Genomic DNA, 27,723 nt, shown 5'->3' with positions numbered 1-27,723 from the left:
TAACTTAGCCCATCAGCACATTTTTATTATTCTTTGGGGTTGCTTTGTAGTGCTGCGTTTGAAAGCACCATGCTGGGCATTAAGCAATTAAGCCAACTGTTTAGAGAGATGCCAACAGCAACAGGAGAGGCTCTGCGAAGCTCTAGCAGGGATTTGCCTTAGAATGAATCAATGTTTAAGATCCAGTGCAGTGGTGTGCGGTCAGTGGACTAAGGGGGGGGGACAGGCTTCTCCCCTAAATGTTCCCAGTAAAGTAGAGTATTAAAGTATCAAAGCCTGGTGCCTCCTTCACAAAGCCCAGGAAGCTTCTGCCTGGCTTAGGGAGGCAGGCGCGATGCTCCAATGGGGTCCAAGACCTCTCCCACCACCTCCCCAAAGCACCCCTGTCTTTGGGAAGGAGGCAGCAGGGATCCAGCATTCTGTCAGAAGCCTGCACCCTCCTCCCCAAAGCCTGGGAAGCTTCTGCCCGGTTTAGGGAGGGAGGCGCGATGCTCACGCACATGATGTTGCTCTCCCACATCACCCTCACAACCTGGCACCTCCGGCCCTAACTGTTCCCACTGTTAATGAATGATGGAATGATGTTGGTTTGAGGTAAAGGGTTTTATAGCAACAAGGTTTGAAGTATTAGGGAAAAATGGAATGTTAAACAGAGGGAAAGGTAAAGTTAAAATATTAAGATAATAATTAAGATAAAGGTAAAGAGGGAAAGGATTTGCTGAACAAACAATTGTATTGGAATACAAAGGAGGGAGGTGTGGGGAAGTCGAAGAAACAAGCCAAGGCAAGATATGTTTGGAAAGATGGAATTTGTTTTTAATTGTTGTTGTTTTTTGTATTTTTTCTTTGGTATTGTTTTTTCTTTTTTCTTTTTTTGTTTATATCACATTGTGAAAATCTTAATAAAATCTTAATATAAAAAAAACCACTAACTGTTCCCACTGTTCGCCTACAAAAAAAATCATTGCACGCCACTGATCCAGTGGCACAAATACTATTTTTTCCTGTTCATTTGCACCAAGTCTCTGCTTACTCAAAGGAGAGGTGTTCTGACGGAGAAGGCAGTTGCTGCAGTGGAATTTTAACGCGGCCAAAATAAGTAAGCGAAGGAGTGTGCAGTCATCCTTTCCTAAGTCAAAGTATTTTATGTCCTGTTCCCACTTCCAGGTTTGCAGCCAAGAATTCCCTTAACTACACCCAGTGTCATGATAGAAAGGGAGAGAGTCCCATGTAGATGTCCCCCGCCCCAGCCAAGCCCTAGACACCCACAACATTTAGGAGATCTGACAGGCCCCTCCATATTAAACACCATGCCAGGTTAGAACAGAGGCATGGCAGAGCGTGGAGGGACCTCTGCTCTAGCTACATGCGGAGAAACTGGCTTCTGCTTATGGACCTTCCTTTCTGGGCCAGGGAAAGGGCATATCTCACCTAGGATCTCTACCAGCGGGAGTCCCACCGATATGGAGCAGGTTTTGCCCCCTCCAGATGCAAGCTCCAAGTGCAATGAATGGCAGCCCTTTGTTCATATGGGGGAAAGCAAAGAGGGATGACTCACCTTGCAGCCAGTCATCTGGAGAGACTGGGGAATTATGTTAGAAGGTTGTTTATTGATTACAGCTCGGCTTTTAATACCATACTTCTGGACATTCTTATCAAAAAGCTGATGGCACTAGACCCTTCTTCTACCATCTGTGACAGGATTAAAGCCTTTCTGAGGGATTGGACACAAACAGTGAGGATTGGGCCTGTTACATCTACCTCCCTGAAGCTCAGCACTGGCACCCTGCAGGGATGTGTGCTGAGTCCCTACCTGTACTCGTTGTATACATATGACTGTATTTCATCTGATCCATCCTCTGTAATTATTAAGTTTGCAGATGATACTACCACAATGGGTCTAAATACAGGTGGAGATAAATCAGCGTACAGGGAGGAGGTTCAAAAAGTATCTACATGGTGCTTAGAGAATAACTTGCACCTAAATATTAGCAAGACAAAGGAGATGGTGTTGGACTTTTGGAGGAAGAGAGGGGAACTAGCCCGTTGTATATCGGGGGGTTGTGTGGAGAGTGTTTCTTCCTTTAAATACCTGGGAGTTTACCTTAGTGAAGACCTCACTTGGAAAAACAATAGAACGCAGGTGGTTAGGAAGGCCCAACAGAGACTCCATTTTCAGCATCTTGCGAAAGAACAATGTTAAACAACAATTGATGACCTCCTTCTACTGGTCCACAATAGAAAGTGTCCTCTCATATTGTATCACAGTGTGGTACATTGGCTTGACAGCCACGGACAGAAAGTCTTTACAGAGGGTGGTGAACACAGCACATGATACCATGGGCTGTGCCCTGAGCCCGCTAGATGACATAGCAAGGGATCGTTGCCTTAGGAGAGCAAGAAAAATTCTCAGGGACAATTCACACTCCGGCCAGCACCTCTTTAATCTTCTACCCTCGGGCAGGAGATATAGAAGTATAATCAGTCGTACCAACAGGCTAAAAAACAGTTTCTATCTGTGGGCTGTTAGGCTGCTGAACAGAAAATAATATAGTGCAACTGATTTTTTGGGGTTGGTGTGTTGTGCAACAAGCACACAGAGTGCAATGAGATTGAGTGTTTGAGGGGGGAGGGAGGCTCGGTTAATTTCATTGTACACAGCTTGTACATTGACAATAAAGGTATTATTATTATTATTGAAGTCAGAGGTATGTTTATGGGCCCTAAACCGACCAACTGCCTCTGGCAACTCCAGTTCTTATCTACAAGATTTGTCTATTTTTTTGTTTCAATGGTACTCTATTTTATGACATTTGGGGATGGAGGGGAACCTCGCTCACTTACTGATCCAGGCCTTGGGTATGGCACTTTCCCTTCATACACAGACCAGTGGTATTCAGGTCCCTCTTTATGAGCATATGGTCCATTGAAAGCTGCCCGGATGCTAGCCATGTGATAGACACATATAGCATATCCTCGGAATATGTTGCTGCAAAACAAAAATCAAGAAAGACTCTGGTAACCTCATGTTCAGATTACTGCAATACACTTTACATAGGACTTTTCTTGACGGCAGTGCAGAAGCTGCAGCTGGCACAGCGTGTCACTAGAGGGCTGTGCAGGGTGTACCGACCATAACACACCAATTGTCCAAGAATGTCATTGGCTACTGATATGCTTCTGGACCCATTTATATGCTGACATATAAAGGTCTGAACAAATACTTGAAGTGGTGCCTCTTCCAGTATTTGTCAGCCTGGGTGTTAAGTTCTGCAACGATCTCTCCAATGAATGCTATCTCTTGGGACCTTCTCTGTGGTGGAGTCCCTTTCCCTGAAGATGCAGCCAACATTTCAATGTTGAGTTTCCATTGCCAACTGGAGACGTACTTATTCACCCAGGCCATTGGGATACTCTTGCACTTGAGCCTGGGTATTACTATTGATTTGGTCTGCTGCTATAATGGTATTATGGGTAAAAAACTTGAAAAAACTGGTTCTTAAATTGTATCGTATGTTACAAATGCAATCACAATGGTTGCATTTTTGTGCTTGTTCAGTTGAAATATTGTGGTCCACCCTGTGATCAGTTGATGGACAGTTGATAAATAAATACTTTCTATTCTATGTCCAGGTCTCAGTCCACTATGTTCATTGACACCTTAGAAAATATATCTAACCAGACCCTTTCATTTGCTAGTAGGGCATATGGTGTTTTCACATTCACCATAAAGCAGGTTCCTCAAAATGTATCCATCTTTCATCTAGGGTGGCTACATCACGATTCCTTACCTTGTAGTGTTGAAGAGTCCGAATATCACGGGGTTTTTGTTATCTCGAGTGTGGAGCAAAAAGACGTCCTCTGCAAAGTGGAGGCATGATGCTGGTTAAGTATGAATAAACCATTTATGGAAGAAATTAGTCTTAGTGACTGCTTATGCAACCTAGCAAATGAATAGGTTTACATTCTTACTTCTGTCTCAAAACCACTGACACACAGGGCCATTATGGACGTCATGGCAAATCACAATTGAACACGGCCAGAACAAGCTGTCACGTGTCTTCCCTCTTCTCTTCTGATATGAATGTGAGGACAAGTTGAGAAGGTTTTGCTTCTGTTTGTGATCGTCCACAGTTTAGCGCTACAACAGACGTTTTGTTGTAGCAGGCAACTTTACGATCGATGGTTTCAAACAAGCTATAGTTAAGATTAGCCACAATTTCCTGGGTTTGGATGAAACGTCAAGGTGCGCACTATGGCCAGGGTTCAAATCCCCACTCAGCCATGAAGCTCACTGGGTGACCTTGGGCCAGTCAACATCCCTCAGTCAGGCTGACGTACCTCACAGAGAGAAGAGGAGAGCCAGTCATGGGACATCGAGCTCCTTGGAGGAAAAGGTGGCATATAAGTGTAATATATAAATGTAATAAACCAATAGTTAATTTAAAAAAGAAGAAGAAGGAAAGAATCTGTTTTCCTCTGTTGTTGCATACATAAAAAAAGTTCTATTCTTCTTTGGCACCAATTGGCCAACCATGCCCAGGAGAAAGGCCTCTGGTTTCTTCAGGAAGGTATATATACTCATCGCGAAGTATTGGAAGACACAAGATTTACCCACCCAGGAAGAATGGCAGATGAAGTTGATGGACTATATGGAACTGGCGGAAATGACTGGCAGAATCCGAGACCAGGGAGAAGAGTCGATGGAAGAAGATTGGAAAAAGTTTAAAGACTATCTACAGAAATACTGCAAAATTAATGAATGTTAGAACAAAGTTGGAATGAAGTTATATGGCTTTAGTAGAAATGTTATAAGGAATTAAGTATAAATAGATTAATAGAGTGTTAAAGGAAAAAATAAGGTTAGAATGTCTTAAGATAACTATAGGATAGAAAACAGAGGAAGATGGAAAGGAATTGCTGAAATAATTAATAGAAGTGGAATACAAAACGGGAGGTGTGAGGAGGTCATTGAAATAAGTGAATGGAAGATAAGATATTGAAATTGTTTGATGTGTTTTAAATTGTTTTTGTTTTGTTTTGTTAGTTTAATGTGTTAGTGTTAGTGTTATGTAGTGTTTTTGTATTGTATTGTATTGTCCATTTTTATTTCTTCTATGTAGTGTTTTAATTGTTGGAAAAGTAATAAATATTATTTTTTTAAAAAAAGAATCTGTTTTCCTCATGGCTGTGCCAGAGGAGGAAAGCATAAAAGGCCAATGCAAATTTTGACTCATTCTCAACACAATAAACCATGTTTCATCATGATGCTCAAAGTCCCTAAGTTCATAGGAACTTAGCATAAGATTAGTGATAGCAGTCACTTACACACAGCTGTGAATCTGCATGAGTTTACAATGGGCTGTGCCTTCCACCTACACAGAAGCAGGAAGCTCACCTAGCTCATCAAAATGTGTGTCGATTCCATTCATCCCTGGCACAGAGCAGATCAACCTGGTTTTGAGGAAAGTGGTCCATTTATTCACCAGCATCCGTTGTCCACCCATGTCATTCTAGAGAGGACGGAGCAAGAGAAGACAAACGCACGGACAGGTTAGACGTGTTGTGTTCTTCTGCTATTGGAGGGGAAATTTTGGATCACTACTTTGCTGCTATGGGTAGATTTGACACTTCCAGTGTGTATGAAGACTTTATGGCTTTAACACCAAGCCAGCACTTTTAATTCCCTCACTTGCTTTGCATAGTATCCAACATGATGAAGGGTTCTGGAGAATCTGGAAGCCTGCTCAGTATTTTGTGACTTTTTGGTTGGTCCTAATAAAGATCTTTCCCTATAGCGGGTTCCCCCCCTTTTTTCTTATGTCCTACAGTGACCCCCTTTACTTTTTATATAGCTTACATTATTACTCCAGAGTCTACATTTTATCTAAACTATCAAAGTACTCATTAAAAGCAGTAGTTTGGTAAGAATTTTTTTAATGAAATCATGCCAATAACAAGTTTTAACTGTCTAGATATTATTAATCCCTTTCCGATTACTCAATTTTGGCACATCTGTGAAGCAAATACGCTAGCCAGTTAAATTCTTTGTTTTATTAATCACCCTTAGCATTAGTTCAGTGAGATTAAGAAATAGTGACCCTCACATTTGTTTATTTCAGACTTGAGTTACTTCATGGAACTCATTCTGAGGCAGATGGTCTGGGTGCTGTAATCCTAAAGTAAGAAATCTTGTATAAAATGACTACAGTTACTAATTACCCTCCTTTCCTAAGGGTGCAAAGAAACATTTCCCTCTCTCCCCAGGGCTGAGCTATAAAATCATGCCTGTTCTGCAAATCTGCATTAAAAGCTGGCTATGAATGGTGCTGACTTGCCCTATTCTGTGACATGTCTTGTGATTTTTTTAAATTTAATTTTTAATGTTAATATAGTGTTGAATGAACGGTTGAGCTTCTAGACTGGCTATTTATTGAGTGTCCACGTTGATGTGCTGACACAAAACCTGTGGGGAAGTTATCTACCCCAACATCCAGCCTGGACACTGAGGTCCAGCGCCGAGGGCCTTCTGGCAGTTCCCTCACTGTGAGAAATGAGGTTACAGTGAACCAGGCAGAGGGTCTTCTCGGTAGTGGTGCCCGCCCTGTGGAACGCCCTCCCACCAGATGTCAAGGAATAAACAACTATCTGACTTTTAGAAGACATCTGAAGGCAGCCCTGTTTAGGGAAGTTTTTAATGCTTGTTGTTTTATTGTGTTTTTAATATTCTGTTGGGAGCCACCAAGAGTGGGGAAACCAAGCCAGAAGGGTGGGGTATAAATAATAAATAAATTATTATTATTATTATTATTATTATTATTATTATTATTATTATTATTATTATTATTGAATGTTCCCAATATGTTCATGCAGAGATTATACGACATTCCAACTAGTGGTTCTTATGCCAAACTTTCTGAGGGAATTTCCCCTCCTTGTTCTTGTTTATTTTGCAGTTAGAAAAGTGACATTTATGAGATTCTGTGCATATTTACATAGAGGTATTTCCCACTGTTTAACCAAACCTTCTTTTGCAATCCTACGGACATTCATTGAGAAGGAAGTGTCATTCATTTGCAGTGGCGCTTGCATTTGAGTAAGCATGCGCAAGACAAGGCCGGGAAGCGGCAACCCCAAGCACATTTATGTAAAAGCAAGTTGCGCTGAAATAAATTGGGCTCTCCACTAAGAAAACATGATTAAGATCAGGCGTGGTGGTGCTGGTGGGATCTGCAAAGCTCTTTTGGTTTCTTCTATTGGGCTTAATGCTGAGCTTTTGTAATTTTATTTTCCCTCAACAGAAGCTCTGAGTTAAATTTAGGAAAACACACACACACACAAGATAAGGAGCAGACCAAAATTTTGCATGCGGCCTGCCACTCAAGTGACTGTTTTCTTTCCATACCCGTTTCTCTTGATCCCTTTTATGTTTCTCCTCAAGTTTTACTTTATGCCACTCAATAGGGAATGAACTCTACAGATGCAGCTCATTGCTGAGCTATGCCAGAACCACAGTTAGGTGGGTGGTCACAACCATCTCCCACCCTGTCTCTGGACAAGGGGCTCTGTATGGAGCCTGGAAGAAAGTCAGAATTCAGGCTTGGATGTTCTTTTTAAATACATATATTTTTTACTTTTAGCTTTCCCAAACCCAAAGCATCTAAACTCCAGAGCAAAAAGAAGGAACACACTGTAAGCAGAAGTTTTATCATAAAAGGTTTCTTACGGCACACGTTCTTCCAACTCTGGAATAGATGGCGTGAGCACCTGTCTCGGCCTCTAACGCTTTCTCAGTAAAGAAGAAGTACACCTTGTTATCTTCCCGGTCTTCGTTGTCAGGAATCATGAAGGAGCTTACAAATTTTGGTTCTTTAAAAAACCAAAGGAAAGGGGGGAGGGGAGGGGAAGAGATACCAAAAAAGCAAAAGGAAAAAGGGATGAATCAAATTTATTTTAGAAAAAACACTGGTAATCATGCATATATAAAAACATGTATAAGTGCAACCAGATAGCACACTTTTTATTCCAGATATTATGGACTGGCCCAAGGCAGACATGAGCACTGAGCTATCTATGGCTTGAGTTTTGGATTTGATATCCCACTTTATCATTACCCGAAGGAGTCTCAAAGCGGCTAGCATTCTCCTTTCCCTTCCTCCCCCACAACAAACACTCTCTGAGGTGAGTGGGGCTGAGAGGCTTCAAAGAAATGTGACTGGCCCAAGGTCACCCAGCAGCTGCATGTGGAGGAGCAGGGAAGCGAACCCGGTTCCCCAGATTACGAGTCCACCACTCTTAACCACTGCACCACACTGGCTCGCTTGGGGAGGGGGGGGTTATAGGTCCCAATCCAGGAACATTTTGAGATCCCGAAAACCAGAGTGCCTTCATTTCTAGTCTCTTGATGTGTATCATTAGGAACTAAATGGACAGATACGGATCACAGTTGGGAAAGGGAACAGGAAATCTTCCCATTCAAGCTGACAGACCTGGGTTCGCACACTTGGAACTGAGCGAATTCATGCACACGTCTGCAAGTGTTTTATCTCAATGAAATAACGGGACTGCAGATCTAAGCTTGCTCAACTGCTGCAGGGCAATGCAGTCATTGCGCCTTCAACTGCGGTGATGAATTTGCAAGGGCTGCTTGAGGTTAATTATTTTAGAAGGAGTACAAATGATGTGGACTGGCCATAATGTGGCCTATACATCATACACAGGATGCTGGCACATTAGCATTGACCGTGCAGCTCATGATAGATTGCTACGGGGGGCCTTAAGTGGTGAGCAGGTAAGCCCACAATGAGATTCTCTCTGCTTTTTGGAGTGAGATGAAGGCACCAGAAAGAGGGAAGCATTTACCAGCATCTTCCAAATTCCTGCTTAAATGTGGCCACAAAGTGGGGCACTGGGAGGTACTTCAAAAATGCACAAAGACACTAGTTTTAGTAATATTTGCATCTCCAAATGTATAGGAAGAGAAAGAAATTAAAAACTTCAGTTCCACAGAGGGCAGGCCAAACAATTTCCCACTCAAATCACTCCAGACAAATTGTCAATTTCCACCCTACTCTAAATCACCCCAAATCTGTTCCTCTTCAATTCATTTACCCCCAGTTAATTTCCCAGTATATCCTGCTCTAAATCAATTAAATTCCCCTTCACTTACACCCATTCCATAACCCCCAAATCATCTGTAAAAGTAGTCTTACATTAATTCATTTCCTAAAATTAATATCCTATACACACCAAATTCAATTTATTGCAAATTCATGAATGACCCAGAAGCATGTGGGACACTTCAGGAAATATTTTGGGGTCTCTACCTCATGGGTTTACTCCAGCAATACCTCTTGGTTCAGATCCTGGCTCACAGAGAGGGGAAGCCAAATTTCCTCCCCAGTATACTGCTCTAATATTTGGAATGTGCCTAAGTCCTGAGCAAGATAGCCTTAAGTACAAACATACTTTTGCAATAGATATTTCTAGTAAATATGAATGGAACTGCAAAGCAATAACAACCAAGATCTCAAGGGGGACCAAAAGACAAACTTAAAAACTGTTTCATGCAAGTGAATGAACATATGGAGAATATCAGCTTTGAAAATATTTGTGTAGCTCCAACTTACATATCAATATTTTTTTTCTTACACACATACACAAAAAAACCCCTAAGATGCTTTTCCAATCTTACTCTCTGGGGTTCATTTATTTTAATTTATATTAGCCTGAAACTTGGCATGCATTTGATACAACCATCTGTGGCTGTATACAAAACAGGAATCAGAGCTGTTGAGGCAGACTGATTTGCCACTGGGGGTGGGGGTGGGGAGAGCAAAACACTGTGCGAGAGGGATGTGCAGATTTGAAAGCATTTTGCCTCTTTTGTTGTCAAATTGGAACCATGTGACTTGGCTACGAGAAACCAAACACTGACGTTTACCCTTGGGATAGATCAGAATAACTCAACTCATCAAGGCTCTGTAGGGACGATCCTTTGACAGTCATCATGGCCCTCAATCTACATGACGCTCACAACTCAAGCAAAAATTAAGAAACCCAAGGGAGTGAGTCTTCCAGAGCACACATTCAAAATAGCTCGGGGCAATGAGAGAGTCAAACAGCAAGGTAGTTCACACACTCAGGTACATGAGGACCTAAGTATGCATGGTAGGTGAGCTGTTGTGCAGATCTTACTTCTCCCAAACCTGACGTGAGCAAAATTAAATGTGGCGTTATGCACATTCATATACCAGACGTTTGACTTCTCCATCCCTTTTTGCGGGGGAAGGATCAAACAAATCATGTCTACAAATGTGCATCTCAAAGGTCCAGGGGGATGGGTCATGCTGATTCTTTCTCTGCCTATGGAGTCCTTGTCAGCTGACTGAGTGTGCAAATTCTGTTTCCTTTCTCTGTAGAATTAGTAGGGAACAATTTGGGTCTGTATGAACTATTGGTATTGCACAATTGGCCAAACACATGATATTTATGCTAACCTAAAGGACCCAATAGGGACACAGGTGGCGCTGTGGGTTAAACCACAGAGCTTAGGACTTGCCGATCAGAAGGTCGGCGGTTCAAATCCCTGCGACGGGGTGAGCTCCCGTTGCTCGGTCCCAGCTCCTGCCAACCTAGCAGTTCGAAAGCACGTCAAGTGCAAGTAGATAAATAGGTACCGCTCCGGCGGGAAGGCAAACAGCATTTCCGTGTGCTGCTCTGGTTCGCCAGAAGCGGCTTAGTCCTGCTGGCCACATGACCTGGAAGCTGTACACCGGCTCCCTCGGCCAATAAAGCGAGATGAGTGCCGCAACCCCAGAGTTGGCCACGACTGGACCTAATGGTCAGGGGTCCCTTTACCTTTAAAGGACCCAATGCACAACTTATAGTTGGACTCTCCAGTGCCCTCCCCAATCTGGACTCACAAGCAAAAGTACTGTTCCCCTGAGATCTTTTCAAGGGATCATCACTGATGCTGCAAATATTGACTGCTAAGGGGATTAGCAATGATTTGGAGAGGACTTTGCAGGTAGGATAAGGCTAGAACCTTGTGTCGCTGAAGCCTTTTAAACCTACTGGCGCATCTGGGCAAAACACTATTGTTTATTTTTATGATTACTACGATTAAACAACGAAGATTTCTTACGGACCCCTTGTACCTTTCAGCAGGCGCTCATCGTCTGGCTCAGTCCGGATGTGTGCCGCACGGCCCATTGTGCGGAAGATGGCAGCATCTCGCCCCCAGTAGTCACTGTAGAGCCCAGCGAACAATTCCCCACCTGAAGGTCAGATTGCATCCATGGTAAGTGGAGAGAGGGTTGCCACACTCACACAACATACATGTTACATCACAGGTGAGGTTTCAATCTAGACTTCTCCCTGGCATTCTGTTTTTCCATGCGCAGGGATGTCAATGCTGTTGTCAAGGCCCAACTTGTATACCCAAGCGTTACAGGAAAAGCTGTGCCCACGGAAGTGTGAAGCTGGCGTAAAAGCTTAAGGCAATTTACAGTAGCAGGTATAAAAGTCCCAATGTGTTTTATACATGATACAAACAGAGACATCAACAGGAAGTCAATGGTTAACCCACACTTAAAGAAGTTGAGGTATTCCATCTTTCATCACTGATGTATCTTTTAAAAAAACCTTACAGTAAGTCTGCACTTTCCTTTCTCCCAAATCTCCTTGCCCCCACCATGCTGAGTGAGACCAGAATTCCCCCCCCCCTACATTAAATTACTTGTACTCTACATTACGAGTTCAAGATTCCGCTCCAGAGCGAACTGCAAGGCGCTGGCTGCCCGATGACATTTTCTGCCTCGCTTGTCTTTTTAAAAGGGGATTTCATAAGGTACTTGGTTTTCCCCCTTTCTCAACGTGTCTTACATTTATTTGCCACTGGATGGCACCCGAGTACCACAAAAGCAGCAGAAAGAAGCCATCCTTTCAGAACAGGAAGAAAATTAGCCCTTTGACAGTCTAAATTAAACTGTGCAGATATTTTACTGCCCTCTGACAAAAAACTGAATACTTTCAACCTTTTTTAAAGCTATAAGCAAACATATTTGACTAACTTTACTGTTATGGTTTTTAATTATTATCATTATCACTATTACTACTTTCCCTCTCTCTCAAGGATTTGCAATCTTTTACTTGCTGTCTGCAAATAAGTGCGGATCTGATTTCAGTGCAACTGATGCATTTGGAAGTAATGATCCTGCAATTCCTAATACTGTAATGACCCTAAATATTCTGCAGAAGTATAGGAGATACGGCAAACCCAGAAATCTTTCATTGGTGCTAGCCAACCCACGCGGAGAACAGCTTCGCAGAGGAACAACACCTTAGCAAATAAAGTAAATAAGTCACAGCAGTTCTTGAGAAAAAGGACTCCTTATGTATTTGAGATGGCATGAAAACTTCAGTCTCCAAACACCTGAATAATCACTCCCAACTTCACAAGGTGCCTGGGCTTATGTAGCCAAAACAGTATGACAGCTCACCCTTGCAAAACGATATGTGTGTGTGTGTGTGTGTGTGTGTGTGTGTGTGTTATCAGCATCCTTGGTCCGAGACCAGGGAGAAGAGTTGATGGAAGAAGATTGGAAAAAAATTAAAGTATATTTACAGAAATATTGTAAAATTAATGAATGTTAGAAGAATATTGGAATGAAGCTACATGGTTTTAGCAGAAGTGTTATCAAGAATTATATGAACATTAAGTGTTAATGTGTTAAGGTGAAAAATTTAAAGTTAATTGTGTTAGGATAAATTTTAGAACAAAAATTGAAGAAGAGGGAAAGGATTTGTTGAACCAGTTAATTTGAACTAGAATACAAAAAAGGGAGGTGCGAGGAAGTCGAGGAATTAAGCTAATGAAAGATATAGATATAAAATTTGGACATGTGTTTTTGTTTTCTTTTTTATGTTGTATTGTTGTATTGTATTCTTTTTATTGTTGATGTATTGTTTGTTGAATTCATGTATTGTCTTTTTTATTTTTTCATTGTTTTTCTTTTTATAATTATAAAATATCTAATAAATATTATTATTATTATTATTATTATTATTATTATTATTATTATTTAAATCCTTGGAAGAAGCATTTGTGTGTGTTTTTGTAAGCCTGCATGTTTGTGCTGAGGCTGCAGTCTGGCTTAGCATTACATGTGAACTGTGTAGTGTACAACTTCCACAAGGAAATTTTCTATCCATGTGTGATTTTCAGCCTTTCTCAGACTACAGACATCCTTGGCAGACTGAAGGTCATGCATGACTTACAAAGCGAATTCTTAAACTAAGTTTTTAATTCGTGAGGTAACTTTGATTTCCCAGAGGAAGTGCCAAGGGCTTTACAGTTCATTACGTGGAGGGTCTTCCCACTCTGCCCTGAGATAAGGGAAATTTGAGCATTCGTAGAGGCATTGTCACTTTGCACACTGGTGTTTATTTTCTTACTGGAGAGAACCTAAAGCCCTAGGATGGCTGCTTTGGGGCTGCCAGCACTGATTGCAGTCACATGCGTGAGAGAGCCTGTAGACTCGCTTCAGTGTCAGATGCTAGATGCCTAAAAGACTCAGTTTAGGCATTTCACTACATACATCTTGTCAGAAGCAAAGGGAGCAATCAAGCTAAAGTTAAGCAGCCATTCCGATTCCCCACCAATTTCAGTGGGAGGTGCTGAAGCAAGCACTCTTATTCTTCTGCCGGAATCATAAATCTGGTGGGATCAAGTCCACAAAGCACTGCAATTTAAGGGGATATTGGTAGCATTTCAATTCCACAAATATACTTTGGATTGCATCCAATGTGTTCTTCCATTCATGGAATAGTTTTTTGACCCAGTGACGGTTTGAACAAGAATAGAGTTTGCAGTCAAATGTTAGATGTGCTATGTAAAATTAGACGTCATTGCATAATTGCAAACTAAACTATCTGGATCTAAAACTGTAGAACAGGTAAGTCTTCTTTGTTAATAAACATGTGCAGAGGGGAATGGTCGCAGCTCAGTAATGGAGCATCTTTTTCGCCGCTGCATCTGCAGATACAGCTGGGGAAATTCCCTGTATGAAAACCTAGAAAGTGGCTGCCAGTCAGTGTAGGGAACTATAATGAACCAGGCAGACCAACACGTCCTATGTTATTGTGCATGCAAAGCATGTTATTCATATCGTTCTTACTTATTTAAAATATTTATATCCTACCTTCTAGTCTAAATCCTTAAGTCAGGAAAATATACATATGGAAAGGGCACCTAAATGGGTATATTATTTTTAATATATAACTAATGACAAATAGAAGGATGGGAAAAACCACAGAACAAAGCCAATGGAAATCATGCTTCAGTGTGAGGTAGAAGCTCTCTGGAGTTATTCCCCGCCCCCTCTCAAAAATGTCCTGAAGAGTAGAAGAAGAAGAAGAAGAGTTTGGATTTGATATCCTGCCTTTCACTCCCTTTAAGGAGTCTCAAAGCGGCTAACATTCTCCTTTCCCTTCCTCCCCCACAACAAACACTCTGTGAGGTGAGTGGGGCTGAGAGACTTCAAAGAAGTGTGACTGGCCCAAGGTCACCCAGCAGCTGCATGTGGAGGAGCGGAGACGCGAACCCGGTTCCCCAGATTACGAGACTACCACTCTTAACCACTGCATCACACTGGCTCTCTAAGGAAGTTTCACATTGTTCAGGGCACTTATGCTGATTATACATATCGGAAATGTGGCATCTGAATGTTATTGTGTGGTTATTGTGGCCTTTCAATTCTTGCAACTACTCTTCACCTGACCCATCACCAATGATGAAATACAAATGAATTGATTTTGTATTGTTATATACTGTCCGGGGCGTGTGTGTGTGTGTGTGTGCTTGTGTTTACTGGAGAATTTTATGGCCTGTACATACATAGAAATATAAAGAATGGTCCTCTCATTAGATCTCTGAATTGATCTAGCTGGGAGAGTTGACATCCCTGGTTTCACAGGGCCCTTCTCTGAACTGGTGCTACTCAGAGACATGGCACAAGCTGAGACCAAAGAAACCTAGGGGGTTCCTGGGATAAGGTGAGGCATAAGAGCTGTCCTGTTGCACAAGTTTGAGCAGAATGAGAATCTTCAGCATAAAGGTCATGCTCAGGGCTGCTTCACTGGCAGCGTGTGACATGTGCTGGCTCTGTCTCCTCCACCCAAGCATGGACCATTATCCAACACCAATATTTCCTTCTGCTGCTACTTGAGATCCTTTAGCTGGAACTGTCGGGGGTTGATCTGGGCACTTCTGCATAAAAAGCATTTGCACTGCCACCCAGTCACGGGAATAAGTCACATCTCAGTCTCAGCAGCAGAAAAGATCTGGGCTAGAAAAGGCGCAGATAACAGGGCTGCTACTACTGTGTGCTACATATCAAAAGCCACGCGCCTGAAGAAAATTATCCTTTCAAGAACTTCTGTGGTCTCTGTCAACCTGCCAATGAGATCTATTACCAAGTAGAGCTTTTGCTTTATTGGAAACAGACAGGAGAATTCATTTGCTTTGGGTACTTAGGTCCAAAAATTCTTTATGGAATTTATCTAACCATTTAACATTTTTATGTAGCATTATCTGCGGTTGAAGGTCTGTTCTGTTTCCTGATTGTAATTTACAACTTACTCTGAGTTTATTCAGAAATGAAATTGTTCCTTGCTGCCTCTTTCCTTAGTACCAGGTCAAGAGAAAGTAAGTTTTGAAGGTAATTTAAGAAAAAAAAACCCTAAACAATGGGGAAAAAGGAGGAACTGAAATCCAATCCAAATTAATCACTTTGCAATCACAGTGCAAATTAATCACAGTGCAATCTGTGTGAATACACAGTGCAAAAACGTGTGTATTCAAAAGGAAATCTCACTAAACCGAATGGGGCTTACTCCCAGGTAACAGTGCCACCTTGAAATCTTGTCTATTTCAACAGAAAAGGTAAGCAGCTTCCTCGGGTCTTAGGCATGCTTAGTTTTGGCTAGATTGTCCCCAGTATTTTTAACTAATGAACTGAAAATCACCAAAAATGGAGTATCGGGGATTGTCCTCTGCCATGTATCAGTCTCTGTTGAAGTCATGATAAACAAACAGGATTTTAAAAACATAACAACTGTATGTGATATTTTAAAATGCCAACATGTTATCCCATCATTCTGGGGGGAAGGTGTGCCAAGAGGGTAAAGCTATAGTCTTGTCTATGTTTAGCCCAATCCAGGTAGGAATAGGCTTCTGTTCTTAAATCACTTTTTGGTGTCTAGTCCATGTGCCCAAACAGTTATGGAGCTCTTTGCCCGCTGAGATTAAGCTGGCACTTAATAATGATGTTAAAGTTTTGTAAAAAATGTATAAATTATTACTTGAGTGGCATACTAAATATGAGGAAGTGAAATCGGTTATGATTCAATGGGCCAAAGATTTTGGATATAACATACAATTTGATCAATGGATAAAATTGTGGAAAGAAGGAATGAAATTCACTGCATGCACTACAATAAAAGAAAATGTAATGAAAATGATGTACAGATGGTATGTAACACCAGTGAAACTTGGTAAGATGTACAATCTTAGTAATAAATGTTGGAAATGTAAAGAAAAAGAGGGAACATTTTACCATATGTGGTGGGAATGTAAGAAAGTGAAATGCTTCTGGGAAATGATTTATAATGAGATGAAGAAAATGTTGAAATATACTTTTATTAAGAAACCAGAAGCATTTCTATTAGGAATAATAGGGAATGATATTAGAAGGAATGATGTGAAATTATTTAGGTATGCAGTGACAGCGGCAAGAATCTTGATGGCCCAGAAATGGAAGAAATGCCGACCAAGGAAGAATGGAGAATGAAGTTGATGGAATATGCAGAGATGGATAAATTGACTGGGAGAATAAGGAACCAACGTGACCAGAGATTTTCCGAGGACTGGAATAAATTTACAGAATATATCAAAAATGTATGTGAGGAACAACTAACGCTTGTTGGCTTTCAAGAAGCTTTGTGAAAAAGATTGATTGAAATGTTGTTTGAAAGATAGGTTAAGATTAAGAGTGGTAAAGTGCAACATAAACTTAAGAAATGTGAAATGTAGTGATAATAGGGAGAATTGTCAGATAGGCTGAAGGAAGTCCAAAGATGTATATGTTTAATGCGAATGTCAAATTTGGATAGAATGTGTATTGGAAATTGAATAAAAATTAATTATATATAAAAAAAGAGATTAAGCTGGCACTGTCTGTCATATCTTTTAGGACACCAGCTTGAAATTTGGTTCCTCCAGAAAGCCTTCACTTGGAGATGACCCACCCATATTGTATAGCTGTGACTTTCTGTGAACATGCTGTTTCGTTATGCTGTGTTGATTTGTTTGCTTGTTTTTGTATTGGTATTAAAGTTTGTATTTTGTACACTGCATAGATATATACAGCAGAAAAACTGAACAACCAAACAATAAAGTTTGGCAGTGCCTGGGGTGCCTGAATTGCACTTGGACAGTGTTCATCAGCAAATCTATCCCATCATTTCCCAACACATAATTAACAAAAGGCAAAACTGCCATCATGAACCATCAGTATTTCACTGAGAGAGGTGGTAGTGTGCTGAAAATTCAGGCATGGGCTACTGACCTGCAAGATGATCTCTGGAATCAGGCCCAGGGTCGACAGGCTTATTGTGGATCTATGTCCCTACTCAAAATCAACATCTGTACAAACCTTTCCTACCCAATTTCGACCAGGTGTTTAGCACTACAGCTGCCATAATCCTGGGCCATTGGCCATGATAGCTGGAGCAGATCAGATTGTAGTCCTGATCTGTGATGGCAGATATGGAGAGCATTATTTATTTATCTATCATCTATCTATCTATCATCTATCATCTCTCTCTCTCTCTCTCTCTCTCTATCATCTATCTATCTATCATCTATCTATCTATCTATCTATCTATCTATCTATCATCTATCTATCTATCTATCTATCTATCATCTATCTATCTATCTATCATCTATATCATCTATATCATCTATCTATCATCTATCTATCTATCTATCTATCTATCTATCTATCATCTATCTATCTACCATCTATCTATTTGAATCTAATATACAGTGAATCAGAGCTCAGTGGGCAATATTGCTTTGAAGTTAAATTACTGTGCCTGAATATTCCCTAATATTATGCAACCATTGCATGTCTACCTATCAAACCGGCAAAAGAAAACAGAAGAACATTGGCTATATGGTTGATCTAGTGAAACAAAGAGAATTAAACGCAACATAAATGCAGGTAGAACTGACACATCAAAGGCATGTAAAAGAATACTGTAGTGACAACACCTTAAGAGAGTTGGGGAAGAAAACTCAGAAAGAAATTTTATAACATACGACAAGCCATTACCAAATAAAGTGGAGATGAAGGAGGAATTGGGGTCAAATGGGCACCTTCCACGTCCCCTCTCCAGTCTGTGTGCTTCTAGATAGAACAGATGATCCTTTGAAAAGAAGAAGTACAGAAAGCATTATATAAAGTTCCGGTTTATGCAAACGAAGCTGCAGCTACCTTTGTACCAGTGCTGCGGCTTAGGAACAACTACCGTATTTTTCGCTCCATAAAGCACACCAGACCATAAGGCACACCTAGTTTTTAGAGGGGGAAATCAAGGGGAAAAAATCTTATTTCCCCCACCCCCAGCCCCAAAGAGCAAAGAAACCAAGACAGGATGGATCCCGCTCGCTGCTTGGCTTCCTCTTTAGCTGCGCGCAACCTCTCCAGCCGGGAGAGGCTGTGCGCGGCTAAAGAAGCCATAGCCGCATGCAGCCTCTCCCCCCCAGAGGGGCTGTGCGCAGCTATGGCAATACGCCCACCTCCCGCAAAAGCCCACAGGAGCAGCGCACCCTTTAAGGAGTGTGCGGCTTCTGCGGGCTTTTCTACAAGGAGGGAGAAGGGCCTGACTGGCGGTGTCAGTCCTTTCTCCTTCCTGGGGAAAAGCCCGCAAGAGCCGAAATTATTAGCTGCTCAGGTATTACTCCATTAAAAGGAACAGCTTTAATCAATCTGGGAAGCAACCACTGGAAAAGAAAGAGCATTGCTATCGTATTATTTTTCTCTTTATGACAGCATGAAATTTTAAACCAGCAGACTTTAAGAGAATTAAGTGAAAATTAGTAGTTAGAAATGAAAAATGAATTTTATAGGGTGAAGACTGGGAATATTATACTTTTGTATTATTATACTGGAAATACATTTTGCAGAAAATAATCAATGGAAGACCAGCTGAATTATTTGAACCTTCTCCTGTTTGCTGGGAGTGCACACAAGCCCAAAATTTCAGTCTCATAAATCAAAGCTATCCCAAGATGTGTGTTGGGGGGGGGGGAGGGAGGGGGAACCTGGTTCTAATAACATCTCAGAATAAATCAAGGCAACATCTAAATCCAAGCTCAAACTTGCAAATCAATAAGCTGAATGGAAGAGCTAACAAAAACCAACAATGTACCCAAATGGAAAGACCTGTTGATGGCAATTTACACTCGTTGAGGCAACTGCAACTACGCCAGAAGATTCTGCAGGAATATCCTGCGGCAGGAATGAAGCTAGATCGTGTTTGTTGCAAGAGCAAAGGCCCAGGCACCAGAGCCAGTGTGGTGTAGTGGTTAAGAGCGGTAGTCTCGTAATCTGGGGAACCGGGTTCGCGTCTCCGCTCCTCCACATGCAGCTGCTGGGTGACCTTGGGCCAGTCACACTTCTTTGAAGTCTCTCGGCCCCACTCGCCTCACAGAGTGTTTGTTGTGGGGGAGGAAGGGAAAGGAGAATGTTAGCCGCTTTGAGACTCCTTAAAGGGAGTGAAAGGCGGGATATCAAATCCAAACTCTTCTTCTTCATCCCTGCTTCTTCTCTCTTAACAACAGAAATGAACTGCTGGTCCTCGTCACCAGCACCTGTACAATACCTTTCAAGAGCCGTTCAGGGAGCACCACACCCTGTCAAATCAGCAGCAAACTATGTACCTTTCTATACCTCCAGGAATAGGGCAGTATAGAAATTCAATAATAATAAAACAACACAAAACTAGGAAGGTGTACTAATGAGCTTGTACTGGAGTGCCTTCCCTCACGACAGATCTTGGTATTTTGAGAAGCATTGATTCTCAGACTTCATCTGGATAGCTCAGTTGGTTAGGTCATGATGATGACAAACACCAAGGTTGCAGGTTCAATCCCCGCATGGGACAGCTGGTTGTTTGAACACTTACTTTTAACTTGGCAATTAAGTTGTGCTATTTCTAAATTGCCGCCGGTTTTAAACATCACATTCTGCTTTCATCGTTTACAACAGTTCTGCTTAAGACTAAAAATTTGGGTTGATGAAACTGCTTTCAACATTTTTCACCGACATTAGGTTTTTACTCTTACCAAACCAAATCTTCTCCATTTATACCATAAACGAAAATTCTCTCTTGTGCGAAATGCTCGGTGTATTGGCTTAAGCCTAACGAGTAAATTAGACGGTGCTCGTACTGTCTTTTGTTATCTATGTTTGCACAGCTGCAGTTTCTGATTGAATAATGTGGTTTACATTCTTCAAGGTACCCTTCCACGTTAAGGTGGACCACAATTTATATTCCACTGAAACAGAGAGATGTGTTTTTTCAGTAAATCTTACCCGATTTGACAGAAACCAAAGCATATTCTTCATAAATGTTTGCAGATGCGCAGGATCGCTGGGGAAATGGTCTGCAAAATTTCAACATTGACTTTTTTATTTTCCTGTAGAGTTTTTCCATCTCAACCTTTCAGGACATTGTGGCCTACAATGCTGGCTGCTCTGAAGCACCCAGTGCTGGTGTTTTTCACCATGAATCGAGTGATTTGTGTGTGTCAAGTTCCACATGATGCTAATTTCAAAGGAAAACGGTTCCCTATTAATATCGGTTTCAAGGACCAGCACTGTAATTTTAGCCACTCTTTGCCATTTGTGAGAACAGTGCTGTAAAAGAAATGTCAGGAGAAAAACTGACACGCTACAGGATATGAGGTAGCACTTTGTTGCCATTAGTCATGTCTCCGTCTCTTTCCAGTGACTAGGATAGAGTCATAGAGGAAAACACAGAAGAGGAACTAGAGATTATTCTGTCTCAGTGTAGCTGGGAAGGAAAAGGTTTGATTTATGGTACCTATGACTTAAGAAACCTGAGAAGTATTCATCGGGCATTAACATTGCCATTTTAAAAATAAAATAAAAATCACCACGCTATTTGTTTTGTGAAGTCTTAGCTACTCTGTAACATAGCAACAGGGTATGAATCAATGACATCAAAAGGCAGCACTTGCCAAAAGATGATATACGATAAAGAGAAACCACGTCCCATTCAATGAGCTCTCTTCTTAGGGCCAATGACATTATTTTGTTGTACGTAAGATTTTAAAGCTAATCCTTTCTATCGCATAAATGAGACAAATGCACGTTTTGGATTTCTGACACACCCTTTGCCATAAGATCCGGTTACAATAGAAAAAGACGACATTAAAATCAGTTAAAATGTATATCAGACAGGCATGAGCGTAAGAGCCTCAGGCTTTAACATCCAGCTCCTTTAATACATTCTGACCAAGCATCTGCAGCCACAATAACTTGGTTCGCCCCCTAATTTCCACAGATGTGAAAATGCATGTAAATCAGTTTTGAAATAATCCTATAAACTCAACCCTTATGACAGGAACAACTCAGGGTGCTCCCCAAAGCATAAGACTCACTCTCCAAAATTCGCCAAAACCCCAGAGATTTTTAAGGTTTTGAGCGGCTGATTCCCCCCACCCCCAATTGATTTATAATGTATTCTTCTATTATTTACATACTTTACCATACTGTGATGGCTGCTTTAAGAAAAGCAGGCAAGAAATAAAAAAGACTCACTGGTTCAACCCAATAAGTTAGTTGTTACTTTCTTAACCACATGTTTTTCCTTAGATCAATTGTGTTCATACAGTACATCTCCCCATCCTTTTATGAAGAGCTGGAACGTTCAGCTTAGTGAGGTCACCGAGTTAAGAGTTCAGTTTGGAGCCTGTGCTTGGATTTAAACAAAACACTAAATTTTCTGCTGATTTACTGACATGTCCTGTGGTTTTTCAGGTTTAAAAATACCGTGTACAAGTCAGAGTTCAGCTGATATAGCCAACCTCAATGAAGCTTCTGTAGCCTGTATTTAACATCATTACTGCAGATGGAGGGGAAAGCTGGTAACTTTGGTTTTTCCCCTATACTTCGGAATATACAGTATTTACAACAGCATTCAAAAACATGAATGTATTTGTAAAGTAATCTATCTTAAATGGTATATTGCCCTTTAATAGCAAATGAAGGCAAAGTTTGAAAACACACATCAAGACAACGTGTATCTATTTCTTTGTAGTTTGTGAGCGAAGAAGGTCAGGACTGAATGTCAATTCCTTATCATGCAAAACCCCACTCCATTTCTCGTTACAGGTTTCACATTTGATGAAATAAGCAATGTTAATATTAATGAGAAAATTATTATCCTAAGCTGTTCTTGATAGCTCTTCAAACACAGGCCCTGATCCTGCTCTGCATCCAGCTAGCTATTCTCTATCCACTCGGTCTGTGTCCATGCAAACTTCATTCTGTTTGCATTTCCCCTCTGCTCTTTTGAGACAACGGCCTTCATATTACCGCTAAAGACAATTTAGCAAAGGCAAATAAGAGAAATAGTGGACGCTCCATGGAATTAGGAGTGTTGACACTGATCCACAACAGGGATGCTTCCAGTCACCTCCATGAAAATTGGAATATGCGTTATTGATGTAGCTATAAATGAGAAAAGGGGGTGTTTCAAATCCCCCTCCCATGTGAATGTTGCTGAGAAGCTCTTCTGCGTGCAAATTTTCCTGGCTGCATGGCTATCTCTTATTCCACCATCTTTTGCCCACTGCGCTTGGGGCACTAATGCAATGAAGAAGTATTTCTCACTTCTAACGTCTACTAACTGCATCTCATGATGTACAGAGGCCACTTGCAAGGGACCCAGAAATGTACTGCACTACCTGTGGGATGCATCTAGACAAATACATATGGAAAGAAGCTTTAAGAGAAATTCTGTGTGGAGTATGATCATGAGAAGAAGTATCTTGGGTGGTGGTCCTGTGTGAGCCGGCACTTGGGATTAAATATAACAAGCACAGCTGACCATAGATGTAAAAACTTGAGCAATGCACCTTTCTGTATGTTATGTACTGAGCTGAATAGGATCCAAAAGGCAGCAGTCTGATTGGTCCTAGAACAATAGGATCCAAAATGCAGCAGTCTGATTGGTCCTAGAACATTAGGATTCAGAATGCAGCAGTGCGATTGGTCCTAGAACAATGCAGAAGTATGATTGGTCCGCAGGAGCCACCCAATCCAGCTCCAGGTGGAAGTGAATCCGCAACCTGATTGGCCCACGGGAGAATCCCAGAATTAGCCAATCACGTGCGGCCCATTATGTAAATAATGTATATAAAGCAGATATTTTGGGGGAACTTTCATTCCTCACTACTATGAGCTGAATAAAGAGCATAAAATCAACACTCGACTCAGAGTATATTTCACTGTACCTCATACCACTACAAGTGCAACTCACTTATACTGCCCATCTCCTGCATCTAAGTAATGTTGATGTACTGTACCAGGTCACACTCTAGCAGTTCAAAGTAATGCTACCCGATTGCCAAACCATAGACTGGTAACCAGAAGTGCCCCACAAATTTATATACTCCCTGCCCACCCACCTCCTCCCCCCAGCTTGCTGTGCTTTTCCCCCTTTGTTCTCCACTGAAAGTTAACAATAGGACAGTCTTTGTTTATTTGCACCCCTTCTTTGTGAGTTAAAAAAGGCTCACATGCAAGCTTAAAGCAATCCCAAATATCAAATATCCAGGCGTCCCGTCCCCCCCCCCTTATGTGGGGGTTGCGTTCTGGGGCCCTGCATGCATAAGCGGAATTGCGTAAAGTGGGGAGCACCCCACTTTAATAGGGAGGGCCCATGGGGGAAGGAGGGACAGAGGGGAAGAGAGACTCTCAGCTTGGAAAGATTAGCCTGTCTTGAGCTTGCCTGCCTGCGAGGACCCAGTGTGTGTGGCGGCTGCTGGCCACAGAGTGCGAGGGCTGAGAAGGGCACCCAGCAGAACTGGTGCCAGGATGGGGGAGCAGATGCAAGGTAGGCGGTGGAGACTGGTCAGCTGAGGGACAATCTATTTATTTATTTCACAGCCACCTTCATAAGTGTGGGTGGGTGTGCCTGGATTAATACAGAAACAGTTGCAAGAAGCATGAACCAACAGATGAAATAACCTTCAGCAAAGTGTTAAAAGTCTGGGCAAATGGGAAGGCTTATGCCTGGTGTCTGAAAGAAAACAATGTTGGTGCAACAGAAGCCTCCTTGGGGAGTATGCTCCATAGCCAGCAAAGTCCTCTCTTGTTGCACCCCACTTCAGACAAAGGTGGCACTAAGAGAAAGGCATTAACGGACGAATACAGAAAACAAGGAGGTTGATATGAACCGTGTTATGTCAAAGCTGGGTAATTAAGGCCAAAGGTATCAATGGAAAGTATGTGTAAATCTGTGCTGGACTGAATATTCAGGGACTTAAGAAACTGAAATTTCTGAAATTTCCAATCCAGAACCCGAAGTATCTGCAACAGACCTTGTATCTGGGTAAATACTGGACAGGAAATTTGTTTTTGTCCTACATTTTCATATTATGCTTTTAAAGAACTTTTAAAGGACTGATACTCCACATTATTTAACATGCTTCATTGTATTATATCTATTGTAAGTCACTTTGCGAACTTTTAATGTGAAGTGATGCAAATCAAATTTAAAATGGTCAGACTATTACACCATACATAGAAAATTCTCAGTGAAATATTTGCTGAAAGAATATTCCTTATGCAATTGATTATGTGTGGACTTTCAAATAGGTGATTATAGGGAGATCTCTGTGGTGTTTAGACACATTAAGAACTTTACTGCTGATGGCATATTGGGCCAAAGGGACACTGAACTTGAATTGTTTCAAACACATTGAAAATTTAAAATCAGTTAATATAAAGCTACATAGAATCATCTGTTCCTTTTCTAAAGAGCATGTTGAAAGTTAATACTTTGCAGCCATTTCCCCTAAGATCTGTTTTTAATCTTCTTTACTATTGAAATTTATTGAATAACAATAGTGCTAGGTCATGAAATCTTTATTATTAAAGATAAACAGCAAAAGAGAGATAATAAATCGTAACCTAAAGTATGATTTTGCAGTCTATATTTTTGTTACACATAAATGATATAGACAATATATGGAACTGTAAAGTAAAAACATACTGGAAAATCTAGAGTGAAGTCAGGTTTCTCCTTCTTGTTGTAAGTTTAAAAATTTGGGATTCCTTTCAAAATAGCCATCCTGATTGCTGTGATCAAGAAATGCTGGTTTGATTTAATGCATACTGAACGCACAAATCCATGCAAGTATCAGTTCTTTCCCTCCCCCTCCCCTCTCTTTTCTCCCAATTGTACTTTTCTCCGCTTATTTGTCTGTTTTGTAACACAAGAAATCTTTAATAAAACCTAATTTTTGAAAAAAAATGCATTGGTTAGCTTACTGCTTGGAGAGCCAACTGCACAGTTAGGGATTCAAAATGGTAACCATGTCAACAAAACAGCTTTTGAAAATTGCCCAAACTTTATAGTTCACTTTAATGATGGTAAAGAGGATGCTGTGAGCCACAGCAGTAGCTGATTTCTCATGCTCCATTCTAATTCATAGTTCTGGCATCCCCTGTGGTGTCCCCAAGGCTCAGTGCCTAGTGTGACCAAACCAGTTGCGCTCTCCTAAATCTGCCTCTGGCCATGGATAACTAACCTGTGGCTCTCAAGACGTTTCTGGACTACAGCTCTCATCATTCCTGACCACTGGCCATGCAGGGCAAGGCTGATAGGCTTTGGAGTCCAACAACATTTGGAGAAACACAGCTTTCCACCCTTGCCATAAGACCTATTTTTCTAGCTTTTGTTGAACACCGGGAACTCCCCCATCCCATGTTCCATCACCACTTTGTGAAGATACCACAGTTCAAAATGCACTCTGCCTAGCTAAACCATACATTGCAAATGAAAACAATGAAGGCTCATGTAGCACCGTAAAGATTAAACAACGTATTACAGCATAAGATTTTGCGGAATAGAAACTGAAAAGCTAGTTTGTTCCCTGCTTCCGTCAGGTTCCACCAGGCCAGACTTCTAACATAATCCACCAGCTTCTACCCTCCCAGATTCTGCCCTGCTGGAATCTGCAAGCATGAGCTTAGAGATTCTTCCAGGCTCAACCCCTGATTTGGTGGGATTCAGTATGACCCCACCCAGATTGCCTGTCTTTTGAAAGGAAAGACTTGCCACCTGCAGTTTCACGGAAGGTGCAAAACCCTTGCTTAGTACAGCAGGAAAGCAAGAAAAGAAAAGAAAATTTGGTTACTGGAAATTGTAGAGCTTATCAGAAGAACAAACAAGCAAAACCCCCCAAAAAACTAATGGAAAGTGTAGCATAGCTATTTTTCAAGCCTATGAATATTTAAGATGTAATTAGCATTCTACATGAATGGCTGTGTGAAAATGAGGAGAATGAAAAGATGGCACACCTAGGGGGATGACCTTTTTGAGATAGGGAAAAAGGAGAAGTGAAGAGTCTCTTGATAAAAACCATTAATTAATTTGGGATACTTCCGGAATAATTCTCAAATATTACTAAATACAGATTATTTAGTGTTTATTCCGGTTGCCTAGTACTTTACAGCACAGTCAGCTCATGAATAGCAGCAGGAGTCATCACAAGCTGAAAGATTAATAGAGCTAGCAGAATGAAAGCCGAAGACAGGTCCAAAATCAACTTATTTACTTATTTTCTCACATTTGCAGCAATTTGTCAGTCATTGGAAGAATATGAAGGATCACTTGAAGATGTCAAGTTACATTCAGACTGCTTTTTTTTTTTTTAAAGACATCATCTGAAGCTCCAAGTGCCATGTTAATGAATCTAGAAAAAATATTTGTCGGTCAACAAATATTCATTTGTCCTGCAGAACTTCCATGCATCTTGACAAAGAAAAGCGAAAGTGGGGAGAGCACTGTTTGTCTTTAAGGAGTGGAGGATCACAGACATTCAATAAATGAGTAGCCAGGCCCAGGGGACGTACAAGAAAATGAGCAAGGGGCTTTGGGCAAAGGAAGCTTTCCTTCTGAAGGCTTATTTCCATTTTTCAACTTTGAACAACTCTCCTATCAGTGTTTTGTCCACTTGGAACCATCTGCACTGCAGAATTCAGAGGAACAGAAGTGTTCCATCCCATCTCATCAGCAGTGTGTTCAAAGAAACGACTCCATTCAAAGGACTTGCAAAAGTGGAAGAACGTGGACAGCTGCCTCATGGTTTGTGCCCTATGCAGAATTACCAGGAAATAACTCCCAGTGATCCAAGTGGGTCTTATTTCTGAGTCAACACATTTGGGATCAGGCTATAACGGTGCCTACACATGTCACAATCACTCTTGAATCGAGCTGCTGCCAAACATTTGAAGCAGGCCCCACCAATGGAGCCATTTTCTTATTTGGTTGTTTTATCCTGCCCTCTCCCCAGAGGCTCAAGCACTCTGTGCAGCAGTTCAGAGCTTCTTCCAAGTA

General features: G+C 41.3%; 1 protein-coding gene across 2 annotated transcripts in view; it reads right to left on the bottom strand.

Moving 5' to 3' along the window:
* Window positions 1-27,723, bottom strand: part of SEMA3E (semaphorin 3E) — a 171,249-nt gene that overhangs the window by 24,825 nt on the left and 118,701 nt on the right. The window contains exons 5-10 of one of the 2 annotated variants that reach the window (XM_083440749.1): window positions 18,399-18,492; window positions 11,151-11,279; window positions 7,727-7,869; window positions 5,399-5,513; window positions 3,792-3,861; window positions 2,845-2,989 (exon numbers count right to left, since the gene is read on the bottom strand). In XM_083440749.1, coding sequence (XP_083296875.1) covers window positions 2,845-2,989; window positions 3,792-3,861; window positions 5,399-5,513; window positions 7,727-7,869; window positions 11,151-11,279; window positions 18,399-18,492 — 696 coding nt within the window. The remainder of the gene's footprint in view (window positions 1-2,844; window positions 2,990-3,791; window positions 3,862-5,398; window positions 5,514-7,726; window positions 7,870-11,150; window positions 11,280-18,398; window positions 18,493-27,723) is intronic. The other variant, XM_083440750.1, reaches the window with a different exon arrangement.

The sequence above is a fragment of the Podarcis tiliguerta genome (genome assembly GCF_965153285.1).
Source record: "Podarcis tiliguerta genome assembly, chromosome: 5".
Taxonomy (NCBI): Eukaryota; Metazoa; Chordata; class Lepidosauria; order Squamata; family Lacertidae; genus Podarcis; species Podarcis tiliguerta.
The sequence above is the reverse complement of the archived record's forward strand: the minus strand, read 5'-3'. Positions and strand labels throughout refer to the sequence as shown.